At 36.4% G+C, this 20,540-nt stretch overlaps 1 protein-coding gene across 5 annotated transcripts in view; it reads left to right on the plus strand.

Moving 5' to 3' along the window:
* CD47 (CD47 molecule) overlaps nt 1–18,635 on the plus strand; it is a 45,479-nt gene extending 26,844 nt beyond the window's left edge. Inside the window, exons 4-11 of one of the 5 annotated variants that reach the window (XM_045785261.2) lie at nt 5,476–5,583; nt 6,716–6,808; nt 7,843–7,935; nt 8,751–8,843; nt 14,411–14,442; nt 15,801–15,825; nt 16,474–16,506; nt 18,385–18,635. In XM_045785261.2, the coding sequence (XP_045641217.1) occupies nt 5,476–5,583; nt 6,716–6,808; nt 7,843–7,935; nt 8,751–8,843; nt 14,411–14,442; nt 15,801–15,825; nt 16,474–16,506; nt 18,385–18,389 (482 nt within the window). In that variant the 3' untranslated portion in view covers nt 18,390–18,635. Of the gene's footprint in view, nt 1–5,475; nt 5,584–6,715; nt 6,809–7,842; nt 7,936–8,750; nt 8,844–14,410; nt 14,452–15,800; nt 15,826–16,473; nt 16,507–18,384 lie in introns of those variants that run through there. The other 4 variants (XM_045785262.2, XM_045785263.2, XM_045785264.2 and 1 more) reach the window with 4 other exon arrangements.
* Nucleotides 18,636–20,540: the final 1,905 nt, after the last annotated feature.

Raw genomic sequence — 20,540 nt, forward strand, 5'->3', positions numbered from 1 at the left:
AAAAGGAAGTTAGCATGTTGCACATCATCTTCTTTCATCTTCTGAATTCAGAGTACTTACTGCACAGTGCCTGCCTGGGCTTTTTCATTTCTGGGTCCTATAGACCATGCATGTGTCAGTATTCATGTTTACAAAATTGTTTCATCAAAGCCAGTTAGGTAATGTATGGAGTTTATTATAAGATTCTTTTACTTGCCAAAAGGCAAGTAATCAGTTTATAATTGGCATTAATGTTCCTTTTTCTCCAGCACCAGATTCACAAAGCCTTCATTGTTTTTTTTTAATGAGTGTGTTAAATATTTATAAAATAGTAATTTAAATTTAATTTCATTTAAAATTTAAAATTGTTTAAAATTAAATTAAAAATTTTGAAATTGTAATTTCACTTTAAAAGTGATCAGATATGCTTTTTCCTGATTCAAAGACAATATTGATTTGCAACTTAACAGATACCAAAGAGATCCTACAATTACTCTCCTAGAATGTCAGAAAATAGCACTGTAATAATGAAATCAAACATGTCTCCCTTTATGATTTATTCTTAATCTGGTGTGCATTACCCTTCACCGGTTAGCCTTTTTATCTGACCACTAACTCACTAATCACTCAGTAAGGGACCATCTAAGTGTCATGTTTTTAAGCAGATACTGAATTCATAGATTTTTGGGTTTTGTTGGTTAGATAGACTGAGGTCTGTGTGGACCTGTATGGGCATATTGAGTCCCAATTTTGGAGTATCATGAAAACTAAGGTGGTAGATTTTATTTGATCTCCAGGTTGATCTGGTAATTTCACTAGATTTTATCATCCACAACCTACATTTTGTCTTATATGTCCTTTATATCAGTTACAAGGAGACAAGAAAACTTAACTGGAGTATCTGTTTATAACATTAGCTGTTGCTTCAGGTGACTAGAGGGATATGTCATTTTTTACTCCCATGAATTCAAAAAGATTAAATAGGCTAGATTTAGGCTAGATTAGACCCATACCTTTTATTTATTGAATTGTGAAAGAAGATAAGGGAGTAACATTCCATCCTCACTCCTGCTCCTTCCCAACACACACACACACACACACACACACACACACACACACACACACATGAATGTAAAAGCCTTGAGGCAGAAGTATTTGGATTTGGCTATTTTATTCAATGGCAGTATTTAGAATAGCAATTATCACATAGTAGGGCATAATCAACTATTGTTGCATAATCTTCTACTTGTATGATTTAGTTGGTATGATTTAGTTGGTATGATTTGGGCTAATAAAAGGGCCTGCTACATTGTGGGTGCATAGCAGATATTTCTGAAACAAATGAATTAATCAGTCTAGCTCATTTCTGAGAAGTAGCTTGCTATATTTAATTATTTTATAGAAGGTGTAAAAAGGGAAAATTTTAGAATTCCTAATTTGTTGTCAGAAATGTGATAGTTTTCCCATATATTTGGTACTCCTTTGTGGCAGCATTAGAGTTGTGAGTTTGTGTTAAAAATACACATACTGACACCACCAAATGCCGGTGAGGCTGCGGAGCAGCAGGAACTCTCGTTCATCGCTGGTGGGAATGCAGAATGGCACAGCTGCTTTTTGGAAGACAGTTTGGCAGTTTCTTACAAAACTAAACTTGTCCTTTCCGTATGACGTGGCTTTGTGCTCCTTGGTATTTATCCAAATGGAGTTGAAAACTCATGTCTGTACAGAAACCTGCACACAGACACTTACAGCAGCTTTACTGTTCTGCAGTAGGTGAATGGATAAATAAACTGGGGGACATCCATGCAATGGACTGTTATTGAGCAATAAGAAGAAATGAGCTGTCAAGCCATGAAAAGGCAGGGAGGAGACTTAAATACATATTACTAAGTGAAAGAAGTCAATCTGAAAAGGCTACGTACTGTATGATTCCAACTATAGGACATTCTGGAAAAGGCAAACCTGTGGGGACAATACCATATCAGTGGTCGCCACGGGCAACCACTGTGGGTGGAGTGGAGGAGAGATGCACAGGCAGAGCCCAGAGGAGTTTTAGGGCAGTGAAAATACTCTATGATATCACGATGATGGATGGCTGTCATGATACATTTATCCAAACCGAAGAGCATACAACACAAAGGGCAAACGCGAAGGTAAACTAGGGACTTTGGCTGATCATGATGTGTCAGTGTAGGCTCATCCTTGGTAGAAATGTACCGTTCTGGTGAGTGATGGTGATAATGGGGAAGCTATGTATGTGTGGGGATAGGGGATATATCAAATTCTCTGTACCTTACCTTCCTCTCAGTTTTGTCATAAACCTAAAACTACACTAAAAAAATAAAGTCTTAAAAAAGTGTAAATAGTGTTATTGCTCATATTTTATTTGCATATTGATTTCAGTACTTTTAGCTGAGGAGAATTTTTTTGGGGGGGGCTGAGGAGAATCTTTTAAGGCATGCTGAGTTTTAATTAATTAATTAATATTATTTATTTATTTAAAAATTCTTTTTAGAGTGAGTGTGTGCGAGCAGGCGGTGGGGGCAGAAGGAGAGGGAGAGAATCTTAAGCAGACTCTACACTGAGCATGGAGCTTGACGCCAGGCTTGATCTCACGACCCTGAGGTCATGACCTGAGCTGAAATCGAGAGTCGACGCTTCACGGATGGAGGCATCCAGGCACCCCAAAGCATACTGATTTTTAAAATTACATTGATTGTCTTGCCAAACAGTGAGGGAGTTTGATAAGACCCTGCAGTTAAGGGCATGTTATATAATCTTTATCTTAATACTAAGTGTTTAGGAAATTACTTGAATTTATTTATTACATTTAAAATTTCGATAGGTTTGATAAATAAGAGTAAGTCTATTTAATAAAGGACTAGAAAAAATTACCAATTTCGGACCCTTGAGATTATTGAGTTCTCTGGCATCTATATCAGATTCCTGACCCATTCCTGAAAAAATTGACAGCTGAGTTAGCAACAAGATATTTTCTCCACACCTACTGTGGGACCTGCATGGGCACCATCATAAGCAAGAAAATGAGTCAGAAGAGATTCTTTTTAAAGGTTCACTAAAGAAACATGGAGATACTCTTTCATTGCCTGTGGTTGCATAAGTTAGACCCCACTAATATATTTGTTAGAAATGGCTGCTTAATTTAAGGAAGAGGAAGGCTAGTAGCCTTGAGAAGAAGTAGTTGAACCAATTAACAGGAACAACAGCTACCTCCGACATGGAGTGTATTTATATGCCAAGGTTTGAAAAGGCCATTCTGTGGTAAAACACTGTCAGTAGCATTTGCTGGTGGGTTCTGTGGCTATTGTTGACATTATTTTTCTCATAGAGCCTTCTGCGTCTGAAAAGGTAGAATTTTATATGAAGTTCACAATCTGATTTTTGTTCGGAATGATATGTCTGCCTTTTTGCATGAACTTCTGTACTCTAAGGTGAATTCTTGCTGCTTGATCTTTGTAGCTCTTCTGTGTGTTGAATTAAACCTGGAAGAGTCTCATACATGTTTGATTGATTGTGAAGTACATTTGAAACACTGATTATAACCCTTTGTAGAACTTTCAAATTCTATTTAGATAACCGTATGCATAGGTCTAAATGGAAAACCCGACATATGTCTGGAGAAAGTTGTGGGTTTTTTTTAACCGTATTTGTGCCTTTTGTGACCTATACTTGGAATTTCATCCTAGACAGTGTTTGAACTTAGAAAATAGGGAAGATGTGAAAATCTGTGCCCTATAATAAGTCAGGAACATGACTGAGTCATAGTCATATTAGTTTCAAGGCTGGATGGATTAAATGAAAGCTTGGGGAACTTGCCAGATTGATTCTCACTCTTTTCTGATGAATGTGGATTCGGTTATTCAGCTTCGGGACGGATTATTGCTTAGCCTTCTCCCCCTAACGAGAATAAAGTTGAGGTTACAATCTAAAGGATGATTGCAACCTAAAATAGGTAGAAATGTAAAAAGTCTTCAGGTGCCTGTATCATACCTTAACATCCTAACCATAGGTTATCATGGAACCCTAGGTTTTAATAACTTATACGTAGATTTTGTTATGGCCAGTTAGGGGTTTATTTATTCTTTTTAGTATATTTGACCTGTTTGTCATTTTAATGAAAACAAGTTAAATGCTAAATACAACATTTAAAAAGTCTTCCCCTCAGGACACTCCTTGATTAATGGTGTGGAAAATACCATGTATATGAAAGAGCAGAATTTCATCATGCACTCTGCTACTCAGTCTGCTTTTAGGTTACTTTTATCAACTTTCTTGGTGAAAAATTAATTTTAATATTAACCAAAACAAAACCTAAAAGGTGAATATGTAGGAAAAGAAATAGAGTTAACCCTTGAACAACATGGGTGTAAATTCTGTGGGTAGACTTATATGTGGATTTTTTTTTATGGTTCGATACTATAAATGTATTTTCCCTTCTTCATGATTTTCTTAATAACATTTTCCTTTCTTTAGCTTACTTTATTATAAGAATACAGAATATAATACATATATAACATATACAAAATATGTGTTACTTGACCTTATGTTATTGGTAAGGCTTCTGGTCAAGAGTGGCTATCAGTAGTGAAGGTTTTGGGGAGTCAAAAGTTATACTCAGATTTCTAGCTGCACAAGGTGGGGGGGAGGTCAGTGCCCCTAACCCCTGTATTGTTTAAGGGGCAACTGTAATATTTTTAAGCTTATATTCTTTCAGGGAAGATATCAGATACTTGACAGTAGAGCTAGCATCAAAAACAGTAACATGTATGATAAGTGCTATTGAGTATTTGTGGTTCATTTTCAAGAAATTATTTTAATTTAATAAATTATGCATTTTTTACCATCAGGATATCAAGAGGGTATGGTTTGTCCAGTGTTTATTCTGCTTTGTCAAAACAAAATAATCTAGAATTCCGAATGCTTTCCTAGTTTTATATAAGATGAAATAAAGTTCTCTTTTTCTCAATGTTACTAAATAGCCAGTTATTTCTCATCAGTGTTATGTATATCAGTTGTAAACCTGAGGCGGTTTTCCTGGTCAGGGAACATTTAACAATGTCTGGAGACATTTTTGATTGACACCACTGGGGGGCTGTTAATGACATATAGTGAGTAGAAGCCAGGATACTACTAAACATTGTATAATGCACAGAACAGTCCTCCTCCCCCGCACCCAAGGAGTTATCTGGCCCAAAATTTTAATAATGCCTTGAGAAAGCCTGATATATATATAACTTCATTCCGTAAAGTGTAGGAGAATAAATTCAGTATCCATATTTATTCTACCGTGACAATATTTAGACATTGACTTACTATGAAAAAGATTTGAGGTGGCTTACCATGATATGAAGGAGTTGTTCCTTAAAGATTATTCAATTATAGTAAGTTATCAGCTTGTCCCTGCACTTTATAAGTTACAGAAGTGGCTTTACTTTTTGTGATTGGGTTCATGTCATTCTTTGTTTTCTTTTTAAGCAATTAAATATAAAGCCAATCTCGTGAAGGAGAAAACCATTCTTTTATTGGTTGGTGGACTATTGCTCACTATAGTTGTCATTGTCGGAGCCATTCTTTTCGTCCCAGGTAAGAAACACGGATTGATGGAGATGAGGGCTCAGTGGGGTGGGGGTGGGGAGGGGAGGATGTTAGTTTCCTAGGGCTGCTGTAACACATAACCACAAATTGGGTGTCCTAAAACAGTAGAAATTTTCTCAGTTCTGGAGTTCATAAATCTGAAATAAAGATGTCATCAGGGCCGTAATCCCTCCCAAGGCTCTAGGGGAGAATCCATTCTTTGCCTCTTCTAGCTTCTGGTGTTTGCTGGCAGTCTGCAACTCCTTGGCTTGTGGCACCATAATTCCAGTGTCTGCCTCCATGGTGTCTTCGTCAGATCTCCCTCTGCCTCTTACAAAGACACTTGTCATTGCTTTTCGGGCCCACCTGGATAATCCAGGATCAACTCCTTTCAGGATCCTTAACTTAATCATCTTTTGCTATATGACGTAATCTCTTTTGCCACATAAGTTAATATTCACAGATTCTGGGGATTTGGAGGTGGACATATTTTTAGGGCCATCATTCAACCCACTGCAGAGGCAAACTTCATTTGCCAAGACACGGAAGTGGGAATGAACGTGGGAAGTCTGTCTGAAACTGCTTGTGTTCAGAGGATGGAAATGGGAGTGGAAAGAAAGGGTATGCGGCACATAGAAAGATGGCAAAGATAGCCTGGGACCCACAGGAGACTGGAGAGAGCCATTGTTGTTTTCGAGCTGAATACAGTATAGATGTAATGTTTAGAAACATAAATTTGTCCGCTCTGTTTGCCTCTGGAGTTAGAATACAGGGAGGAGAGAGATAAATTCAGAAGATTACTTGAGAGGACAACTGTTTTGACTTTGCATCAGATTGAACACAGCAAGTGAAGGGAATGGCAAGAGGTGACTCGAGAGTTTCTCCCCAGAATTCTGTAAGGTAGTTGAAAAGGCAAAGCCAATTCAAGGTTTTGACATATTGAGACTTAGATGTTGGCGTTTATATGTCATAAGTTTGGTCTTAATCTGAAAATAGTCATTTTGTGTGAAGTTTTGGGAGAAATATATTTTTAGACCTTTTTAAGTTTGTAAGAGGAGTATTGAGACCAATACATTTAGTAAGTTTAAGTACTTTAGCTTCCTGTAGAGTAGAATAATAAAAATTTTATTTTTATTAACAGGTGAATATTCCACAAAGAATTCTTGCGGACTTGGTTTAATTGTAATTCCTACAGTGATATTAATATTACTTCAGTACTGTGTGTTTATAATAGGTGAGTATTAGTTATAGCATGATTTTGTCTGACTTTTTCATTTTAAAACAATATTTTTGGTTAAAATATTTCTTGTATGACTTTTTTTTTTTTAACAACTCAATAAAAGTTGGCTTATTAAAAGATTTTCCAAGCTATTCTTAGTGACATTTTTCCTGTATGGATTAAATTTAAGGTTAGCTTAGGTTTTCAAGGCATTCTGTTACTTTGTAAAAAGTAATTTTCATATATCTTTGATGCTAGGCAGTGGATTTTTCAAATTATGTTATATAATTTCTTAATGATTATCTTCATATTTTTATTTCAGTTTTTTCAAGTTATAAGTAGATATTAAACATTTTTTTTGTTAAGCCTCTCTTTAAAAACACTAGTTCTACAAAATAGAGTTATCAATTAAAAATAGTGGAAATATATACCTTTTTTAGTTATTGGCAAATCCTAACATTGTAGTTTTAAAAGATGTTACAGATATCCAACCTATAGTTGATATAATCTTCACTGCTTTTTTGGAGTCAGTCACTAACATATTTTTATCATTATTTCAGTCTGTTTTTTTCTATTTGTACATTTAACTCTTGGTCTTAGAGCTTATCCCCGGCTTGATTAAAAGTTATTAATTTGTTATAAAATCACAGATCTGGACACATAAGACAGAGGTTGTGATGTTTACAATGGCATCTTTGCATAACGGTTCTCTTCACCAGAGCAATTTTATGTGCATGTGGCAAAGTCATGCATAATAGCCATTCATATTGTAAAATTCAGAAGTGTGGTAGAAGCAGCACTGTTCTAAGATTTTGGGCAAAAAGCACCAACCCAGCTGAGCTCACTGTGAAACGAAAAGACTGCTGAATGTATGAATCTGGAACTATTTGTGTGAAAAGGCGAAGTTTAGATCATTGGGAAGGAAGCTACCATCTGACAAGGAAATCCAGAGTCAGTCTTTAGTCCCTGGATGTCATTTTTGGTTGTACAGAATACACGGAGGTATGATTGCTTCTTAAGTGCTCTCAACCCACTCTTTCTTCCTCCAGGTATTTGGATGTCTCCCTTCACCATTGCCATATTAATCCTTCAGGTACTGGGCTATGTGCTTTCTGTGGTTGGACTAAGCCTCTGTGTCTCAGGTAAGGGTCATGTTCTTCTCTAGCCCCAGTTTGTCTTACTAGGAATACCTCTTGGACAGAGCTCTTCCTTCTCTTCTTTATTCATTGACCTACTGAAGGACATCCTGGCTGCTTTCAGTTTTTGATGATTAAGAATAAAGCTACTATAAACATCATGTGCATGTATTTGTGTGGACATAAGTTTTCAACTTCATTTAAGTAAATACCAAGGAGTGTGATTGCTGGATTGTTAAGAATATATTTAGTTTAGTAACAAATCGCCAAACTGTCTTCCAGAGTGGCTGTGCCATTTTACGTTCATTCCCACCAGCAATGAATGAGAGTTCCTGTTGCTCCACAGCCTTGCCAGCATTTAGTGTTGTGAGCTTTGTGAGCTTTTCTTTTTTTTAACTCTCTTTTTTCCCCCACTGAGAACAGTGTTTTCCCTATTGCCATGAGAATATTGGCTATATATGGCTTGTGGGATGATTATCCTAGCAGCCAAACTGCTACGCCTATATTTGTGGGAAAATGTTTTTTAAATAACCAGGCTCCAATTGGTTGGAACTTTAGGCTTTACACACTATTTTCCATTAGTCTTGATGAGATAAGGTACATGTTATACGAACGAAAACTTTTTTCTTTTAATAACTTGTAGTTATTTCACTGAATTAATAATGAGTTAATGATGAATATATATAGATAAATTTTGTTTCTTAGTAATTAGAAAAAGAATTATTCTCCTTAAAACTGGTATATTACTGTTATTGTTGGGTCTTAAAAAGTTCACTTATTTCATGTGGATTTCTAATGTAAAATTTCACTTGTTTTTACAGAGTGCACCCCAGTGCATGGCCCTCTTCTGATTTCAGGTTTGGGTATTATAGCTCTAGCAGAATTACTTGGATTAGTGTATATGAAACTTGTTGGTAAGTCAATCTTATTTTTGTTAACCTATGCCAAGAATTTCAAATATATAATTTGGAAAATTCTTTTGATTGGTTCTTATAATTTATGACTAAAGAAATTTATCAGTGTTTCCAAAAATGAGAAAATACTGTGAATGCAGCTGTATTTTTTAAATAATAAAATTGGAATGATTGTGGGGTGATGAAAGAGGGTAGAAGTAATATGAATTAATGAAAAGTTTAGATTATAAACTAGTTTAAGAGAAAATGTCTTTGTTTTAGAATGTGTAGACTTTTTTATACCACCTAAAAAGAGAGAATGTTGAGGATTCAATAGGAAAGGATTTTTAATTGGCCCATTGGTTCTATGAGAGCTAGCTCTTTCACAGAGACTATTTGTTACTTGCTGTTCTTGCAGATTGTTTACAGACCTCGACACCCCTAAGTAGGCTGGTTGAAATTCAAAATCTGTCACTTTTATTAAAGAACAGTGCCCTCTGACTTTACTTGACTTTAAAATATTTTTAGTTAAAACCAATACAATAAAAACATGGAGTTTTAAAATTTAGGGGCTTACTACATTTTAAAAAATTTATTTATGTGTATGTATTTAAAATCCAGTATAATTAACATACAGTGTTATGTTAGTTTCGGGTGTACAATATAGTGATTCAGCAGTTTATACATTATTCAGTGTCCATCATGATGAGTGTACTCTTTAACTTTCATCCCCATCACCTGTTTCACCCACTCCCCGCACCCACCTCCCCTCTGGCAACCACCAGTTTGTTCTCTATATTTAAGAAGCTTATTTTTTGTCTCTTTTTTCCTTTGTTTGTCTTGTTTCTTAAATTCTGCATATGAGTGAAATTACATGGTATTTATCTTTCTCAGACTGACTGACTTCACTTAGCATTACACTCCCTAGATCCATCCATGTTGTTTTTACTACTTTTAAAATCAATTGTTAGTGAGTGGGGAATTAGCTAATTGTTTCTGAACTTCATATTTAATCTGCCAATTTTCAAATAACAGATTTCTATATAAATTCTTATTTTTTATATATAGAGGCAGGTGCTTTTAGTTAGTATGTTGTCTTATTTAAGCTAAAAATGTTCCCTATAATTGGTTTACATTAGTATTCCTTTAAAAAAATTGTTTTTTATTTAAGAAGCAAAGCAAACTCTTAAACATTTGTCACAATAATCAAAAGTTACCAAATAATGGAGTAAAAAAATCAGTGTTTTTGCTTTAGCTGGACTTTACTGTGTTTCCAAAAATTAATATAAACCTCAAATTGTTGTAGTCAAATGATTTTCCATATGACTCACATAATACTCTCAAAGAAATTTTACCTTTGTTTCTGAACCTCAGCTTTTGCTGACTGATCGATGAGTTCAATTTTGTTACATATTCTTTGTCTCTATTTAGTTAATGTTTATTAGATAAACAATTAAAATACTTAACTAAAATCTCCCTATCTTTGTTCATGTGTGTTCATGTGTCGTTTCCTCAAAGAAATTTTCTTAGCTCGTGACTCCTAAGTCCATAAAACGCAATGAAGACTTCTCAGCCGAATGGTGTTCATTTGGTGGCTGTCAGAAGCGTCACATTATGAGTGTTGATACATATTCTAATCACCGTTTGTGTGGTTCTCGAAGCTGACACTGCTGGTTATGTTGCTTCTTATGAGTGCTTGAGAACAGTATGCGACCTGCAACATAGTGTCGCGTTCCGTGTCTTTGACTGATAGTCAGCTTTTTGTTTTTTTTTATTCCTCATTGTCTGGATCGTCCTCCCTTTGGTTCCCATGCTCCCCGAGCCTTCCATGTCTAAAGAATGATGCTCAGTAGAGTTGCCAACAGGTCCGGAATGCTGACTCAGGTGGAAATAGGCAGCGTCTAACTGCCACCTCCGTGGCTGTGCTCTCTCCCTTCTCCATCATTTACATCCCAGAGAAGCTTGTGAAACCACTGTAATTACACACATACTGTTCTCACCTTAAAAAGCAAACTGAAAGTGAAATCTTGAAAAGTTCCCAAAATTATTTTTTCTTTATCATAGTTTAGCATATAAATATATCACGTGTAAGTTAAGAATTTAGTCCAGTTGTATTGACATTTTAAGAATATTCTAAATTAACTTTCCAAATCAACTTGTCTGATGCCAGAATTCAGAGGCACACCTTCGGTCAGTTGAAGGGCAAGAAGAGAAAAGGTACAGGAAAGTTGCTCTTTAGATAATGTGGTAGAATGGGAAAATTGATGTGTTTTTCTTAAAATAATCTGAATGTGTAGATGCGAGTGTATGTAACATTAAGGTTGCACATTTTAGCGTTTTTATCAGGAGGTAAAAATTGTAAATGTTTCCAAAATAAATTTTACTCATTGCTGATGCTCTGTTTTGGAAAAGCTTAATGAATGTGTCTTGACTTAAGTGCAGTAAAATCCTCAGTTTTTTTTGTTGTCGTTGTCGTTGTTAAAACCCAAGCTGACTCTTTAAGAGTAAGTTAATGGCCCTATGAGAATCTTAACTTTTTTGTTGTTTTTATTATTTCCAAGCTTAAATTTGTAGCCTTAATTGTTACTCTAGAAGTAATATTTTTAAATTTCATTTCCTGTGGTCTTTTTAAACCGTGTTGGATTTCATTTTGTTACTGGAAGCATTTAAGTTTTGCAAAATGAAATCGGAGCTAGAAACAATAACTATGTGAGATCAAACAGAAAATTAAATAGAACTAACTAAACTCACTAGAGTTAGGCTTGTTGTTTGTGGCATCAATAGCCATTATTTATGAGAGGCAGTACTTGTTCACTTTTTTAAAGCCATTTACCACTTAGTTCAATATAAGTGCATATAAACATGTTTTGTTACAAATCAACCTACTAAGTATACAGAAATCGTATTTATCACAACATGCTAGTTGTTTTAGAATGACATGGAACATACATATATATACATATATATATATATAATTCAGAGATATTTTATAGCCCATTGTTAAGGAGAGGTGAGTCTGATATCAGTAGCAAAAATATTCCTGAAAATTCAAAACCTAGAAATACATTTATGCCATGTGGTCAGATGTTTCAGGGAGAGAAGAATAAATCAAGAAGAAACCTTGCAAGGGAGCTCATGTGGAACCTTTAAGGCTTGTGGTTTATAAATACATAAATAAAAATATATTTTATATATAATAAACAATAATTTTATGTATAATAAATATATTTATATTTAATTTATGTATTTATAAATATATAATATACTTTATAGTGTATAGTACTATAATAATACTTTAAAGTATATTATATGATATATATTTATAAATATATATTAAATAAATATATAGTTAACATATGTATTTTTATATATATTGTATATATATATTTAACTACATACATATGTGTAGCTGTCAGTGCCTTAGGCCCATGATAGTAGCAGATAAACCATAGTAATTTTGTCACAGTGATCATATGTCTATGGAAGGTGATTAACTCAAGTGAAATTAACTTCTGCACTTTTGGGTTTTATGCTATTAGAGTGAGCACAGCTGACTCTTATCCCTCTGAATCATTGTTCTTTATAGAGCTCTTTTTCAGAATGGTGTAGTCAAAATGTGATGTTCCTTGGACCTGAACGTTGGAACTCAGAAACTATTCTTTACATGTTATTAGGACAGAAAAGGAATTACTTGGAAGTACTTAATAATAATTCTGATAAATAAATTTATGATCTCAAAAATGTAGATCTAGAATCTGGCCCTTCACACTACCAGCCAGAAATTTTCACAGCTGTTTTCTTTTCCTTGATAGAACATAAAGGGCATGGTTTAGTTGAAATAAGTTGTATGTACTTGTAACTACCATGATAATCCCTAACGAAGTTCCATAATTCTGCGTGGCCTCTTTGGAAGGCTGCTAAATGTGACTCACCCACATTCCCAACCCATTTCACTCCATACTACTATTTTTTTTTAAGATTTAATTTATTTTTTAAGTAATCTCTGTACCTGTCATGAGGTTCAGACTCACAACCCTGAGATCAAGAGTCACAGGCTCTACTGACTGAGCCAGCCAGGCACCTCACTCCATACTAGTTTAAAAAGTGGCTTCCTTGTTTGGCTGCCAGGACCATACCACTCCTCAGGTGCCTTTACTTTAAAGCCACACATGACAGTGACAGAGAAGGGAATCTCCTGAGAGCTGGGACACAACCAGGCCTCACAGGGACTGGAACAGTAAGCCGTTTAGGAAATTCCTAAGAACGGAGCTGTCGTGTTGCCCTCTAAGTAATAGGAGTTAGTCAATGCCCATCTGCCTGTTATACTATTGAGTTCCTCTCTGGTTCTTTCCCTATAAGCTTAGCCTCTTTATGGCTTTATCTTGTATTTTATTCCTGTCTTCTCACTGATAGTTTCTCTTACCTTTTTCTTTAAGCCTTGAGCTTCTCTCCCAGCTTGCTGCCTCCTTGTCACCTTTCTTACCATTACCAGCTTTCTGGTCTTCTCTCTGTTACTCCTCTTCGGGCTCTAGTGGGAGAGAGAAACTTTTCAGGCTAGTCAGTTGCGGTGGTCTCTGTTTGAGGGAGCCTGTCAGCTTCTGGTTAGTTTGTACACTGGCTGCCCTTGGGTAGGGTCTCACTCCCATTGCCCATCAGCTTCGGAAGCTTGGTAGGGGTGAGCATGGAGCAGGAGAGGCAGGAGTAGAGAGCACAGAACCCTAGAGCAGTCCCGGGGGCTTGCCTGAGTCTGCTCACAATCAAATCCAGGCTTTCATCCGCCCTCCAGGACAGTGTAATTGACTGTCCCGCAGCATCACCTTCCTACCGACCGGCTCACAGGATGTTGCTGGTTGATGCTTTTGTATATGTAGGACTCATTCTGTATTTAGGATTGGCTTGAGCTGCTCTGGGACCTTCTGACTTGGCTTTTGTAAGGAAGTTCTCCCTTTTCCCCTACGCAACTCGAGTAATATTTTTTCCCTTTGTCACTTTCTTCAGGCCCTATATTCCTTCATCTCCATTAACCAGTTCATTCAGAAGCAGTTCCAAGGGTCACTTGGGAAGCTGAGAAGGAATACATAGAGAAGAAGTTGATTGTGGCTAAAAACTAGCTGCTTAGAATAATTCATTAAACTCAGAGGGATCTGAATATTTTCTTTAGTTTGTTAGCTGTTTGGAGCTTTGAAAACTGGAAAGATGGAAGCAGAAGAAAAGACTGGGCTACAAGAAACAAGAACAGTGAGCTAAGGGCAGGCAGTGGAGTAGGGGGTGGAGATCAGTCATTGCCACATTCTGTCCACTTCCTGGCTGGGCTGTGTGGGGAGGGGTGTAGAGTCCACGCTGGGGGTGAATAGATGATAGCATTGTTCAACAAGAAGTATGACAAATGGCCGATTTGGGGGAAATAGAGCATGTAAAACAATGTAGATGTTTATTATTTGATGTAGATGGACCGTTTGATCATTTTATTCTATCAATGCATATAATCATTTGAAAATAATCATTATATAGTCATTGAAATGAAACATTATATTGCCTTAATTTGTTTAATTTATTCAGTTCATTTTCTCAATTTTTAATCATATCAGCTTCCAATCAGAAGACTATACAACCTCCTAGGGTAAGTTAAACTTTCTTAAATGAATTGGGAATGATCACTTGATGGTTTTGACTGAGGAATAGTAATTGAGATATTGAAGCCTTTTGCTCTGTTTAGTGGTATAACATCACATTAAGAGAATTTGGACGTCATTTCGTGAATTTGCATGAGTAGATCCAACTCTGTTTTAAAACCTGTTTGATCATTTTAGTTGCACTAAAATAGAATCAGTGATTCCTTAAGATTGTGCTCACTTCTCGAGTGACTTCTCACTTTCTCAGAACTGGAAATTTCATGTGTAAGAATGATGGTTGTTATCTCTGCTGAAAGAAGCTGACTGCAATATACTGCCTCACCTGTTGGCTCCATTCGATGCGCATATACAAACTATTTCCGGCTTTAAAATGAGGGAGGGGGATTTGTGTGAAATTGATTTCATTAAAAATGATAATCTATAAAATAAATGTAGATATTGCTGGAACCTATCTGTTCTGAATTATAATTTACTCCCCTTCTTCCCTCATTTTATAAGTATTTTTCTTCCTCCATACTGTGCTGTAGTTTTCACTCTGTCTTGGATACCTTAATAAGTTATTCAGGAAAATTCCAAGAGAAGGAGCAGATTTAGGAGATACACTGAAATGGATAAATGAGCACATGAAAAAAACTCGTGTAGAGACTGGTCATGGGACAGGCCCAAGAACTATTTTCTTGAAAGGAGGTCTGGAGAAGTCACCTTCCTAGAAAGGAATAATGGTAGCTCTGTCTGGAACGCCAGAATCGAGACTGCTGTCTGTGGCAGGAAGTGAAGATTACATGTACTCCTTAGGCCTGACGAGCCTCAGAAGACATGCCCGAGAGGCAGGGGGGCCTAGGGGTGAATCTTACCGCAGGTGTTTATGTTATAAAGATGGGTGCTGTAGTTACATTGGGCAAGAGCCAGCTGTGTTGAGTGCCTCTGTTGGAGATAATCCAACCATCGGACCCTTAAATCTTAACACATTTTCTTTCCTTGGTACTGAATTCAGTTTGCATGATTTGAAAATGATTCTGTTTTGGTCTCATCTCATTTAACTCTTTTATTTATTATTGTATTGCTATTTATGTTTGCACTTTTTGACAAGTTAAAATTTCTTGAACTAAAAGAGGCAGAGTGGGTGGGAAATTCTGTATAGAAAAAATATTAATACAACTATTTTTAAACTATTAGGTAAACTTGGCAAGCTCTGTTTTTCTAACCTTTATTGCCTTATTTTGTTTTTAGACTGTAAGATTCACTCTCTACTATATAGTTTAAATGTTAGCATATATAAATTTTAGTATAAAAGGACATGAAATAAGTTCCATTTTTATGTAAATATATTTTAAATATTTTCCAGAAAGCTGTAGAGGAGCCCCTTAATGGTATGTGGTTGTTACAAACTTGTATATTCTTCTTGATCCATTACCTGACCATAATTTGAGCAGCTTCCCAAAACAGTTAGAATGCTCCATCTATGCCTTGGGGAAAACTAGGGTTTTTTTGTTTTTGTTTTTTGGGTGGGGTTTTTTTTTTTTTTTTGTCTTGACCCCTCTTTTCTTGATTATTCAGAGTATTGCTATTGTAATGTTCTTACCTCTAAGAAAAATCACTATTCAGTATCTCTTCAGTAGTTGCTTGCACTGGCCAAGCAATGTTTGGGCAAGGGGACCTTGCCTTGTATTAGCCAAGATGAAGTATACTGCCCCCAATAGAGAAGAATCTCAATTAATTTCAGTTTCTGATTTATAAATTTCAGATTCAGGCTGTCACCACGGGATGAGACCCAAGCATCTCACTTTCTTTCTCCCTCAATCTAGATCTGTGTTCCCAGCTGACTTTGTTTCCTTTTGTGGAGTCTGTGGGTATGATCCACAGAAAGGCTTTTGTAATAAAGTAATAGACTTAAAATTAATTTGGCTTTATAGCTGTGGAATAGCTAGCATGATAATACTGCATATTTATTTATTTAGAAATGATTTCTAATTGTGGAATCTTACTAACTGCCTGCTTGGCTTGTTACTAATTCTTAGCATTTAAAGAATCAAAAGGAATGATGAATGATGGTAAGTATAAAATGCACCTACAATTATAGATTGGTTAAAATATGAACATTGAAAAGAAATAAAATGGCTTCTTGAAAGTATGCTCTTTTTTGTATGTAAAAGGGACACTGTCAAATCATAAAGGTCTGCATTTCTTGATTTATTAAACTTAAATCTCTTAAAAGTTGCAAAACAAGTGCTAGAAAAGCTGTAGGGTCTCACTCATCAGACCCTCCGGTCCTATTGCTCATAGCAAAGAGAAATTACTGCTTTTTAAAAAACATTTTTCAGCTGCAGTATCTGGTGACTGTAACTTTTAAATGCTTTTTGCAAGACACATAGATAATCTGGCACAAATCTTTATCATCTTGACAGAGTTTCTTTTGTGCTTGTGTTGGCGATTTGTTGCATTTAATTCATGGGGACTTAATATCTCTGCTTTTCTAAGCAGGACTCAGTTCTTTCCTTTTGGGAGAGGATTTAAGAGAGAAATGTTTAGTCATTCAAGCTTTTGCTTCTTGTTTTGGAAATCTAGGCTAATAATTTCTAATTTTTATTGAATATTTCAAGGACATATTTGTTAGTTTTTAAAAGTAAGTCTGAGATGCTGAGTGCTCTAAGTATTCGTTTTGATTTTACCTCAAGACGCTGTGATACTTCAGTTCTGTTAACATCTTAATAATTTTGTGTTTTTATCTTATCAAAAATTGCTTCATACCTTTGATACTTGCAGTCATTTCTTGATCATGTAAATAGTTTGCTATGTTCCTGCTTTAACATGCGTGACCTACCGCCTCGCCTCTGTGGCTGAGTGCAGCCTTTAGCAGAGCAGGCTGTGTTCCCCTGAGTGCAAGTAGTTTTTGCGTAGGATTAAAAACATGCCGATTATGTGTTGGTGGACAGAGTTTAAAACAAGACTTGGGCCGCGTTCAACAAGGAATCACAGAGTGATTCCACTTTTGTAAGTTTCTGTCGCAGCTCCAGCTTTTATTACAAAGATGCATGTTTTGTTTGCCAACCACCACCCTCCTAAAAAACAAAAAATTGTGGTTGGTAGGAATAAACTAAATGACATTTAAAAAAAGAACTGGTCCCTGGAATTGTGGCGTGGTTTGCCCATGTTTACATTCTCATGGTTTATTTTGTAATTGCTTCGCCCTTTTCCTGCTGTGGTGTCACCCTTCTGCAGCTGTATGGGGAAACGAACCTCCTTTTCTCTGTTTTCAGAAAACTCGTACAAGAGCCTCAAGTGCCTCTTCCTTTTTTTAGAACCACTATATCAGTAGGTAGAGTAGTTTTTGTGTGTTCATAACACACAAAATCTATGATGACCTTTGAAGCTCCCTTAATTTTGCTAATATTTAGCTGTTTAGAATTTGTTGGCTTAAAAAAAAAACAAACAAAAACCAGCCTATGTTTTGGGTGGGCTTGATGCTCACAGTGCGTCTGCCTGGGCAGTGAGTGAGTTTCAGACTAACCTAGTGACCACGGTACCATTTTCTCTTCCTCTCACCCCAAATCAACATTTTATTTCACTTACATCACATGAATGATACAGGTCTGAAATGAATGGGATAGAATATTATTCTTTGATCAATATTTTTTGCTTTGAAAAATCAACATCTCTTGGCTTCTCAGCTAACCCAGCAAACTGAGATTACCAGACTTTGTTGATTCTTATTTTCATTTGGCATTGGCCTTTTCCTTACCACAACTAAAAAGGCTGATGATTTGCCGGGTTTATGTCTGTGACCTTTGCAAATCTAAAATTAAATACTTTTTCTTTATTTTTAGATATCGTATATGTGACAATTCCCATTTTTTTTAAATACATCAACTTGTTAATGCATAGAAAATAGACATGAATAGTAATTATATGTTCATTTTTCAATTTTCCAGAGTAACTGAAGTGAAGTGACGGACTCTGATTTGGAAAGTAGTAAGACGTGAGAGGAATACAATTGTGTTCGAGCACCATGGCCTTGATTCACTGTTCAGGAGAAGAAAACAAGAAAAATAACTGGTTCTCGTCTGTGGAAAAAAGTAAATCATTGACCCTTAAATGATTATTGTTGCAGTTAAGTTTTTATTCAAAGCGTTTGTAATGTAGTTAATAAAAGAATTATTATCTGTGTTGTGTGCCCAATTGAGATCCAGTTTTTTGTTGTTATTTTTACTGAATTCGGGGCAAGAGTAGAGTGGCCAACTTCCAAGAATGATGCCTTTCAGGTCCTAGGGCCTTGACTTTAGGTCACCAGTTTAAATTGGTTCAAGGTGAGAATTACCTGGCGCTACCCTCCTGGTTTCCCAGAGAGATCTATGAAGAACAGTGGCTTCCATAGAACCTTGGCGAACTCGGGTTCACAGCCACGTTGGCAGTTACGGCTGGTGTTAGCCAAATACGGCTTGTACCGCTTCTGGGGCAAGGGAATAGCAAATTCGAGTACAGACAGGAGTTTGCTAGGGAACGTCTTGAGTGCCACCTGCATGTGATCTGGTCCGGCAGGAGGTCATGGTCTTCATTCTTGGGGTTGCCATTCACACGTTCTTCCTTCGACACACAGTGTAATGAATCCTTTCCAGAATTAGGGTAATTTTATTGATGGATGTGTTTTTCTTTTATTCACACAACCCTTTAAATCCTGTCTTGTCCTCCTGTTATTTGCTTCTGCTGTACAAGATGTAGCACCTTTTCTCCTCTTTGAACATTGTCCAGTGACACGGTAGCGTCACTGCAGAAAGGAGCCAGACTTATTCTCCGAGAACTAGGTTCACACTTTTCAGCAGAAATAACGATGGTTGTAACATATGTATTTCCTTCCTCGGATTTGAAGGCACAATCTACAGTGTTTCTTCACTTCTTTTCTGATCTGGGGCATGAAAAACCAAGATTGAGATTTGAACTATGAGTCTCCTGCATGGCAACATAATGTGTGTCACTGTCAGGCCAACAAGCCCACCCGCGGCAGGGTGGTTTTGTTACCATTGTGTCTGTGTTGCATGATAAACACTCATCATCTTCCTCGTGTAGTCCTGCCTCCGTGAGCCCCTTACTCTAAGATCGGGAAGTAAAACAAAACCCCCCACATTTCCTACCCCTGTTAGAAGAAAATTAACGTTCCGACAGTCGTGATCGCCTGGAGTACTTTTAGATTCTTAGCACTCGTTTTCCTCTTCCGTGGGTGTGTGTGTGTGTGTGTGTGTGCGCACATGTATAAGGTAGGCACGTGCGTCTTCTGTACGGACAACAGCAGGGTACCTACAGGAGAGCAAATGTTAATTTCATGCTTTTAGTAACAACATTAAAAAAAGATCTTTATTGGGTGGAATTATATTTGATGCAAATATTTGAGCACTGAAAACTTCAAAAACTTCTAGGTAATTCGCCAAGCTTTTTGACTGCTCACAATGCCTCTAAAAATACTAGTAATTCCTTCCTGTCTGTGTAATAATAAGACATTCGTATCTGTAGTTACATTACTAATAGTTTTTAGTCCACCGATTGTTCCCATGTGCCTCTTTTATGCCAAATTAATTGTCATATTTCATATTGGGACCAAGTGGTTTGCCTCTGGCACACCTCAACGTACGGCCTGCTGATGCTTCTGAGAAAACTGAGCAGACTGTCAAGACAGCTCTTCTTGGGAAAAAAAAACAAAACTTCTTTCCTAATTGTGTTGCTGTCCAAAATATTATCATATGGAGAGGGAGCTGTATTCCTTTATATAAATCTGATGGCTCTTGCTGCTCTTTTTGCCTCTGAAAATATATTTTACTAATATTGTTTGGTTACTTTAGAAATCAATTTTGATGAAAGGAGGAGAAATGCAGATGAACTTGAAAAAGATCCAGATACCTATTCTCTATTAAAAAAAAGTAAGGCATGAAAATCTTTATAGCAAACTTTTTTATAAACTAAAGTTGTATCTTTTAATATGCAATAAGCTCTCATTTATTTGGGGTTCAGTCTTGGGACCCATCCATCACCCTTTGTGTTCTCTTTAACACTGCCTGTCTTTTGAGGTACTCACTGCCCTAGACAACGCACAGAGGAA

This window comes from Ursus americanus, chromosome 4 (assembly GCF_024610735.1).
Source record: "Ursus americanus isolate L20-20 chromosome 4, mUrsAme1.1.p, whole genome shotgun sequence".
In the NCBI taxonomy this organism is placed as follows: Eukaryota; Metazoa; Chordata; class Mammalia; order Carnivora; family Ursidae; genus Ursus; species Ursus americanus.